General features: G+C 55.4%; 1 protein-coding gene across 1 annotated transcript in view; it reads right to left on the bottom strand.

The window, feature by feature from the left end:
• Nucleotides 1–9,640, bottom strand: part of EXOC6B (exocyst complex component 6B) — a 103,084-nt gene that overhangs the window by 18,090 nt on the left and 75,354 nt on the right. Inside the window, 1 exon segment of the mRNA XM_087723879.1 lies at nt 4,972–5,045. Coding sequence (XP_087580005.1) covers nt 4,972–5,045 — 74 coding nt within the window.

The raw sequence follows: 9,640 nt of genomic DNA, 5'->3' as shown, positions 1-9,640 counted from the left end.
CACCCTTATGAGCATGGCAGCCTCCCTGTGGTCACATGATCCAAATTCACATGCTTGCAACTGGCTCCCCGGTGAAGCAGGGCACCCCTGAGGACATCCAGCCTCTCCGCTCCAGAGCCAGCAGGGGAGTCCCTCCGAGGCGGGGGCTGATCTCCTCCCCATTTCCTTCCCGGGCGTCCCAGGGGATCAGCCCCGCAGGGGGAAGGAAACCCCTTCCCAGGACTCTGGTCGCCCCAAGGGAGCCGCTCCTCCCAGAGACCTTCTTCCCGGAAGGAAAACCTCTTTCCCCGGGAGGTGGGGGAGCTGACCTGCTCCGAAGGGGCCCCCGACCCACCCCACACCGAGCACAAGTTAAGAGGGCCCCTTTCCAGCCCGGGCTCTGCCGTCTCCCAGCTGCAAACCCTGGGCCCAGCCCCTCTCCCAGCAGCCTCTCGCTCCCTGTCTGCTCCGGGGGTCTCAAGGGGGCTTTTCCCTTGGGCCCCTGGCTGGCCTCTGACTCACCCCGTCCTGAGCTTTCCAGCCCCTCGGCCAGGAGAGAAGAGGCTGCCCCCTCTCACCCCCTTGGGCTCTGCCAGGGGTGGGCTCCCCTGGGAAGATCAGTTCAGACAGCTGGGCAGCCCCCCCCTTCCTTGGTTGGGGCCCTAACCCAAACTGGGAGCCCCTCCCCTCCCCGGCTGAGTCCCAGGCTGCCCTGAAGCCCCCCCCCCCCCATGGACCGGACCTGGGAGCTGAGTTATGAAGGTGGGAGGCCCTTCATCTAAGAGGACTCTGGCCCAGGGACCGAAATGTGGGTTCTCCTCCGCAGAGGCCTCGGCTTTTCCCTTCCGGCCTCGTTTCCTTCTCTTTGCACTTATTTGCATTAAACCCCAAAGAGAGGAAAGCATTTTACATCTTTTTCTGCAGTGAGGTTTCTACTTTGTATGACAAAGTTTGAGCAATTCCACCTCCGTGATTTTCACTGCACATTCCGGGTGCCCCACCCCCCACCCCCAGCCGCCCAGTTCCTCGGCCCAGCCACCTTCCTCCAAAGGGGGAAAAGCTTTCCAGGAATCTGGTTAACCGACTTGAGAGTTCATGGATGGCAACAAAAGGCCTGGCTCTCCAGAAGCAGAATTAAGGCCCGCTTAATTCCACAGAAGCCGGGAAAAGTCGCGGCTGAGACCATCAATCCACCTGCCAGCCGGTGAGCTCGGCTGCCCGGATTCTCTGCAGGAATTGCACCGGCTCTTCTCGCCTGAGAGGCTGGTTAGGAAGAGGAGGAGAGGAGTCCGGCCCAGACGCCCGTCCAAGCGAGCGCTCAAGCCAGGAAACTGGAGCTCAGAGCCACCAGGGAGGAGACCGGCTGCCTGCCGGGCTACGGCGGGACTCTGGCCAGGGCCAAGCGGAAGCTCCGGTTCATCTCCATTAAAGGACGAGGGAAGGGTCAAATTAGGGAAGGAGGGCAAAGATTCATCTGTCTGTCTGTCCGTCCATCTCCATATCTCACTATCTATCTATCCATCTGTCTGTCCATCTGTGTCTCTGTCTGTCTGCCTGCCTGCCTGCCTGCCTACCTACCGATCTATCTATCTATCATCTATCTATCATCTATCTATCTATCTATCTATCTATCTATCTATCTATCTATCTATCTATCTATCTATCTATCTATCTACTCTATCTATCATCTATCTATCTATCTATCTATCTATCTACTCTATCATCTATCTATCTATCTATCTATCTTATCTATCTATCCTACTCTATCATCTATATCTAATCTTTCGATCAATCAATCAATCTCTCATCTATCTGTCTGTCTATCTATCTATCATTATCTATCTATCATCTATCTATCTATCATCTATCATCTATCTATCTATCTATCTATCTACATCATCTATCTATCTATCTATCTATCTATCTATCTATCTATCTATCTATCTATCTATCTATCTATCATCAATTTCTTTTGTATACCACACAATCAGCACAAAAACACCCCACGTTCCCAACAAAGGGAGCCCCCCCCCCAGTGGTTATAAAACCAGCTGCACTTGGGACAGTGGGAGACCAGGGTTCTCCATCCTGCGTTGCGACATCAAATGAAACCCTGATCTGGGGACACCCTCCCAAAGCGGGGGGCAATGCTGACCTGGTGGAAGCAACGAAGGGAGGGAGCAGAGGAGGCGTTTTCATCCTACAGGGGAGGAGGGCAGCCTGGCTCAGGCTGAGACCAAGGAACCAGGCGCCCCAAACGAAGCCCCCCCTTGGCGCCTGTGGATTGGGACCCAGCAGGGAGGAGGTAAGCCTGGACAGGCAGGAGAAGCCACTGTGGTGGAAACCATTAGATCCCAGCACTGCCATATTTAGCCTATGTGCAAATTGGGAATGGCTACGTGGGGCCAACACACTTTATAGCAAGGGGGGGGGGAGGCGCTTAAACCCCCCCCCAAGAGACCGATGAAAAAGAGACAGAAAAGGAAGTTACCAATTCACGTGTTTCCCGTTGTTTCTCTGAGCTCTTAATGATATAATTTAATCTTTTAACTATTTTTCCACCTGTTTTAGAACTTGTGCGCTGCTCAGCGGCCCTTACATAAAAAAATTAATTACTCAGCCGATCAATCCATCCTTGTAGAGGCTTCCACTGGTGGCTACGGAAGGCAAATCCTTGCGGAATCTTTTGCAATTTCAGACCTTTTTGCCAAAGATCTGGTCTTTGCCTTGCCAATGGGGACGAATTACACCTAAAAACCTTTGACGCACCAGCTGTGCCAGAGAACCGAGATCTGTGGACAGGTGGCAAATATACCCAACCCACCTTCCTCCTCCTCCTCCTCCTGTTTCCCCCACAACAATCTCTCTGTGAGGCGAGTTGGGCTGATCAAGGGTGATTGGCCCAAAGTCACCCAGCTGGCTTTCATACCTGAGGTGGGAACTGGATTCCCTGCCTCCAGCCTTTGAGACCTGGTAGAGGGTTCAACCTTGCCAACCGGAAGACTTGTGGACTTGAACTCCCAGAATTGCCCAGCCACTTATAGCAATTCTGGGAGTTGAAGTCCACAAGAATTCAAGTTGCCAAGGTTTGGCACCCTTGCAATAGACCACGTCGATTACCTGTACAGAATGATTCCAGTGTTTCTCAACCTTGTCAACTTGAAGATGTCTGGACTTCAACTCCCAGAATTCCCCAGCCAGCATTCGCTGGCTGGGGAATTCTGGGAGTTGAAGTCCAGACATCTTCAAGTTGACAAGGTTGAGAAACACTGAATCATTCTTTTAAAGCATGACTTCCCTAATGCTTTTACCAACTCAACTCAACAATCAAGTGGCCAAATATAAATTCTAGTACTCTTTTTAGCAGACTATCAGTTTGAAATTCTACCCATTTTCAGCCAAGGAGGGCTGCTCTGCAGCTTCTCACCTTCATAGGTGACAGAAGTGGACTGGAGTCATACTTCACAAATGCAACGTAGAAGACGGCCGATTAAATGGAGGAACCGACAGCAACCCTTGCAGGGAACACGCTGGAGGGGCCGGCATCAACTGAAGAAGGGCTGCCAAGGAACTAACTGGGCCCTTTGATTCCCTGGATGTTGGGTTGGTCAAACCGCTGAGCCCAATTCTGGACATGGGAGATCGAGGGAGGTTAAGACTGAAACAGGTTCTGGGACCCTGAAACCCGGACTGGGACAAAATCTGAAGAAAAGCATTGGAGGGAAGGGAGTACGTGGAAAATGGAGGTGGCGGCAATGATGATGATGATGATGATGATGATGGCGGTGATCATGTGACTTAAAGGGCCCGACAAAGAATGCCAGGGATCCCTCGGGGCCGTTTCAAGCATCTGTCGGGGATACTTTCAGGCATTGAGGTGGGGTCTCGTCTCAGGGGTCCCAAAGGCTCCCCATCTTTTGGTCTTAGTCCCATCATCTGGCGCTTCCGTCCAGGTTCCGAGGAGGGCTTCTCCATTGTGTGCAAGCAGAAGGGCTGCCAACCTGGCCTTTCCAGGGTGCGCCACCCCTCCCTCCAGGGCAGCGAAGGTTTGGGGAGGGTGCCCCTCTGGTTTTGAAAGCCCCCCCGCCCCCAACTGCCTTGGCCCAGAAGGGGAAAGCGGGAGGCGGAGGCAAGGGAAGAGAAGGAGCCAACCCTCCCTGGAGGGTGGAGGAAGGCTTGGAGGGGCCCTCCCCACAGCCGGTGGGGCGCATTCAGCATGCACGCCCATGTCGGCCTTAGAAAGCGGTGGCACTGCATCATCATGGCAGCCGGGACAAAGCAGGGTGTCTTTCCCTGACAAAGGTGGTTTAAATGAGAAAGGGCATCAGTCACTGCATCTCGGCCTCATTCAGGCTTTCTCTCCTGCCCGATCCGTCTGCGCTGCCAAGAGGTGGCTAAGCCAGGCCCCTCTGCCTGGGACGCCCCACACGCAGACTGGCACAGGCTGCCTTCCCCACAAAGGGCTCCGCTGCTCCCATGGGAGCCTGCCAACCCCGGAGGCTGCCCCTTCCCCACCCCGAGGGCCAAGGTGTCCCTCCTGCCCACGGGTGGAGCATTCCTTCACGAAGAGACCGGGGGGGGGGGGGGCACGCAAGGAACACCAGTCTTCTCACACCTTCCGCACACGCGCAACAGGAGACAAAGCCTTTCCCCAAACTTTCCCCTGGGTAGACAGACGTCCAAGAGGCTTCTCCCGCCACCATGCTGAAGCCCACCACAACGCAATGCATCTTGACCACAGCAGGTCACCCACCTGTGTGGGGTCCCTTCTGTCCTTGGCCCAAGAAAGCCAACGGAGCGCTGGGACACGGTGGCCACCAGCCTGAAGGCTATTGAGAGGATGGTGGTGGCTCGGAAGAGGGGTCCCTGGCCTGGCGCCCCAACCCTGCCCCCCCTCCTCTCTCACCCCCCCTCCCTTCCTGCCCGGAGACCTGACGGTCTTTAGTCACACATCTTAAAAGGAGCACAAACGGGGGCAACACAAAGACCTACTTGTCTCAAGTCGATGAAGGCCAGAAGCAGCGTGTCCCCCTGGAACCCAGGCACCGGCCCGGATCTGGCAAACTCTGTGGGAAAGGAGAAGGCATGAAAAGCACTTTTAACTCACCATGGACAGGGAGATTGGCAGACGGATGACAGCGGAGACAACGGCGGCCGGGGAGGAGGAGCGCCCCACTTCTAAGGAGTCAGGTCCCCCTCCCCGCCTGCCTTTTGTTCACCCTTCAAATTTTGTGTCATCAAAACGCCATTAATTCCCCCATCCTGACAGCAAGGAAACTGTACTAATTTGACCTGAAATTTATTCCCATGAGCCTCACTGGGCTTCGGACAAACCATTTGCAGAGAAGAAAAGCATTTGGGAGATGGGAGGGAAATGGGGAGGGGGTCTCCGATGGAGAAACTTTTCCTCTCGACACAATAAAATCTTCAGCTGTGAAATCCTTTTCAGTTCCGAAAGCTGTTTATATTTGGGGGCACTCAAGGAATTTTCTAATTTCATGCCTGTCACCATGATCCAGGCCCATTTGTCAAAAATAAATAAACCAGGCTGCTCCATTAATTATGCTGCCGCAGGAGAACGTCTCTCGCAGATATGATACCCTGGACAAAGAGCGGAGCGGGCCAAGCACTCCCCTCCTGGAGGAGAATATCAATTATTCTGAAGGGGGCCAGTTGAGCCACGGTGGAGAAGATGCAGAATCAGGAATGAGGAACGAGGGTCTCCGGGGGGAGACGGGGGGGGCTCTCCAGCATCTCTGCCTAAACCAGACAGATGGGCTACAGTTGTGCAGACCAGCCTCCCCGTCCTCTGCTGACCAGGAACTCCACCACTGGTGGAGGTCTAACTAGAACCTACGGAAGACGGTGGGAAAAGCTGGTGGAAACCCAGCAATGCGGAGAAGCGGAAGGTGGGAGCCCCCCAGGACTGGCCTGCTGAAGGAAAACACCCCCTTCCTCGTCTGCCTCCTTCCTTCCAGAGCTGCTCCCCGGTTGGCCAATAGACCACCAGGGAAGACCCCCCTTTTAATGGCCAAGAGAATCGCCTGATTCTCCAGCATCATCAAGTCAAGAGGCCGAAGAAATGCAGGCCGAGAGTGGCTGCCTCCTCTTCAGAGCCCCTGGGCATCCTGGAAGCCAACGGGGCAAGGCAACTTTGGAAGAAAGGCCACCAGGACTGAGGAATTCCCCTTCTTTCGGCCCCCTCGGGGTCTCATAAGGAGGGGCCCTTCAGGGCGGGAGGGGGTGCTTGAGAATCCCCCTTGAACTCTTCAGCCACTTTCTCTTACGGAGACGGAGGCTCCAGTCCGGCTTTCAGGAAGGACCAATCTCACTGATTTGGCTGTGCAGCCAGCCTCTTCCTCCGAAAGGGGCTGCAGGGGGCAGCTGGCTTCCCTGGGCCCAGGCGCCTCCTCTCAGCCCTGGGTAGAAGAGAGCAGGGGCCAAGAGCAGGGACCCCTCCAGGCAGCCCCCAGGAGCCAGCACTGATTCAGAGGCGTCCCCAGCAGACACACACACAGCAGGGGGCAAACGCTGGGCAGAAGCCTTGAGGAGGCCGCCTGTGGAGGAGCTCAGCTCTCAGAACTGAAGCAGCTCCTTAGGGGAGAAGGTCTTCCAAGGAAAGGAGGCCGAGGAAGCCTTGTGGGAAAAGCCCCCTTGGGACCAGGCAGTTAACCAGAGTGGCAGGGCAGCCATTTGGACAGGAGGCTCTCCAGGGATTCCAGTCGTTCTGGGCTCCTGCCTCCCCCGAGACCCCTCTCCCCCCCCCCCTTAGCAGTCCCTCTGTGCGTCTGTCTAGGGGACCAGCTGAACGGCCCGACCTTCTACGGAGGAACCTCCAGTGAGACCCAGGAAGGGCAAGGCCCCCGGCCCCTTTCGGCTGCAGGAAGGCCAGCCTGCCCTGCTCTGGAGGTTTCCCCAAGGAGACGTGAAAAGGAGACGTGGGGTTGAGCTTGCCCCCCCCCCCAAGATTTTGATTGATTTGATTTGATTTTATTATATTTATATGCTGCCCTTTTCCCCTGAAGGGGACTCAGGGCAGCTCACAATTCAAATCGAGGAAGGGGGGAAAGGAAGAACTTGCTCCAGCCCCCCCTCCCCCCCCCATTAGGCACACAAAGCAGGCGCCAGAACAGGTGCTGGAAGCAGCCCAGGAGGGACCCAGCATTGTCCCCCAACTGCTGGGGCAACCTGAGAAATGCCTCTCCAGAGTCGGAGGGGCCCTTGGGGGGTCTTCTACTCCAGCCCTGCGAAAGATCTCACTCCTGCAAATGGTTCCCAAACTCTACTTGAACTCCCCCCCCTATGAAGGAGCAGCCACAGCTTCTGAGGACAAAGCCTTCCACGGGTCAAGTGTTCCCAATTCCTCCTTCGCTCTCGGTTGGATCTCTTTCAAAGCCTCCAGGAGATCCGTCCCCTTCTTCTTCTTCTCCTCCACAGCCAGATGTGCTGATGGCCCTCAAGTAATCATCCCTTGGCTGACCTTCCCCTGGCTGCTCTTTGGGGAGGGGCTGATGGCTTTCTCTGCAGCTTCACTGGGAGGCTCTCCTTCTGGAGCTGCAGCTCCACCCTTGGGATCACAAGCGAGGGAAGGTCCTTGACCGAGGCAGGGAAAATAGTATTTCCATCCATCCGTCTTCAGGTCGTCCGTTACCTTCCAATCCCTGATTAATGAAGATGTCGCCCAAAGGCCCCAGAGGTGCTTTTTCAAAAGACAACGGGGCTCCCTTGGTTTTTTCTGGAGATGAGAGCTTCTTCTGCTCTTCTTCAGTGGAGAAGAGAAGAAGGAAGTCCAGTTCCAGCCTTGTGGGAAAAGCCCCCCTGGGTCTCCCGTGACTGGCACGATGGGGAATCTCCAGAGGGGGGCGGTCCAAAACTTAAACGTGGGGAATTGTTCAGAACAAGAATCTCGACATTCAGCCTCATAACCGGAAGGTTTCAGCTAAGCCACAAAGTCTACCAAGTCTGTGATCTTCCAGGCTGGAATGATGATCAGTCCCAGAACCTCCTCCCTTCCTAGTTCCATTGCTGGTCCTCCTTTTCCTCCTCCTTTTTCCCCTCCTTCCTCCTCCTTTTTCCCCTCCTTCCTCTTCCTCCTTCCTTTCCTTCCTCCTCCTCCTCCTTTTTCCTCTCCCTCCTCCTCCTCCTTCCTCTCCTTCCTCCTCCTCCTCCTTTTTCCTCTCCTTCCTCCTCCTCCTCCTTTTTCCTCTCCTTCCTCCTCCTCCTCCTTTTTCCTCTCCTTCCTCTCCTCCTCCTTTTTCCTCTCCTTCCTCCTCCTTTTTCCTCTCCTTCCTCCTCCTCCTCCTCCTCCTGTCATACGCCTGTTCTTATTATATTCTTTCTTTTCCATTCAGTGCACTGGGAGCCTCCCAGCCTCGCACGGCACCAAATGGAAGAGAATAAATAAAAATATGATCCCATCTCCTCCTCCTCCTAGTAAAACCATACAATTTATATCTTAAGCAGGTCCATCCAGATTTATGCAATTAATTTATTTATATACTGATGTCATCTCCATGGACTCCTGGCAGTTTACATCAGTAAAAACAATAATAAACAAAATTGAAACTCCCAAAATACCAAACATTCATCAAACAAGGAACAGATGGAACCTCTCAGCACCCCGCAAATGACTTTGGACACGGCCCAGTTTTCACGGGGGTCCAAAGGGCCTTTGGGTGGCATCAACCCGTCCTCAGCGGCAGCTCCGAAGGCACGGGAAGACTGGCGCTGCCTCTGCCGCCCTGGTCTCCTGGCAGTGGGGGGCCGGGGGGCCTGGATTCTGCCCGGGGAAGGCCGCCTGCCCGTCCTCAGGGATCAGGCCATGCAGGCTCGACAGTGGCTAAAACGAGCGTGTTGAATGCCACCCGAGACCCGAGTGGTGCCCAAGGAAGGGCCCGGAGCACCAGGGTAATAGGGATCAGGCCATGCAGGCTCGACAGTGGCTAAAACGAGCGTGTTGAATGCCACCCGAGACCCGAGTGGTGCCCAAGGAAGGGCCCGGAGCACCAGGGTAATATTGTACCTGGTACCTTTGCCAAAAGACAGGTAAGGAGCTGCAGGTGAAGAGCCTTTGCTCTGTGGGTCCCTGGCCTTTTGCTTGGGGCCACCTGGAGGCCCTCCTCCCCCCTGGCGGATCTCCTGCAGGACCTCAAAGGCTGGGAGTTTTAAAGGCTCAAGGGACGCACTTGTCCAGGCTCCAGCCAAGAGGCCTCTGGGCTTCCTGAGGGGTCACTGGGGCAGGCAAAGAGGACGGCGGGCAAAGGCCCCTGCAGGGGGAGAGCTGAGCATTGCCACCCAAGCTCTGCCTCACCTCGGGACTCTCGGCTCACGGCCGTTTGTGTAGTGACCGTTCACAGTTACAACATCGCTGCTTACGGCCGTTTAAGCAATCCAGTTTGACCCTTGACCGATTCAGACCCCCCTTGGCCGCTCAGGGAGAAGGCCTGCTCTTGGCCAGCGTTGCGCTGATGGCTCAGAGGGCATCCAGAGACCCTCACCACCCCTGTGAACCACCCCCGGCGCCCGGTCTCTGCCCAGCGGCGCCCAACAGCTGCCATGGCTCATCTCCAGCTTTGGCGCCTCTACAAAATCAGAGGCGTCATATTAGAAGAGTGACCACGTCAGCCCTGGGCTCTCCCCGAGCGCCAGTTTCTCCACGATG

The sequence above is a fragment of the Thamnophis sirtalis genome, unplaced genomic scaffold (genome assembly GCF_051295495.1).
Source record: "Thamnophis sirtalis isolate CommonGarterSnake01/CBP01778 unplaced genomic scaffold, rThaSir2_p1.2 scaffold_10, whole genome shotgun sequence".
Lineage (NCBI taxonomy): Eukaryota > Metazoa > Chordata > Lepidosauria > Squamata > Natricidae > Thamnophis > Thamnophis sirtalis.
Note: the sequence above shows the minus strand (reverse complement) of the source record. Positions and strands in the feature narration are given on the sequence as shown.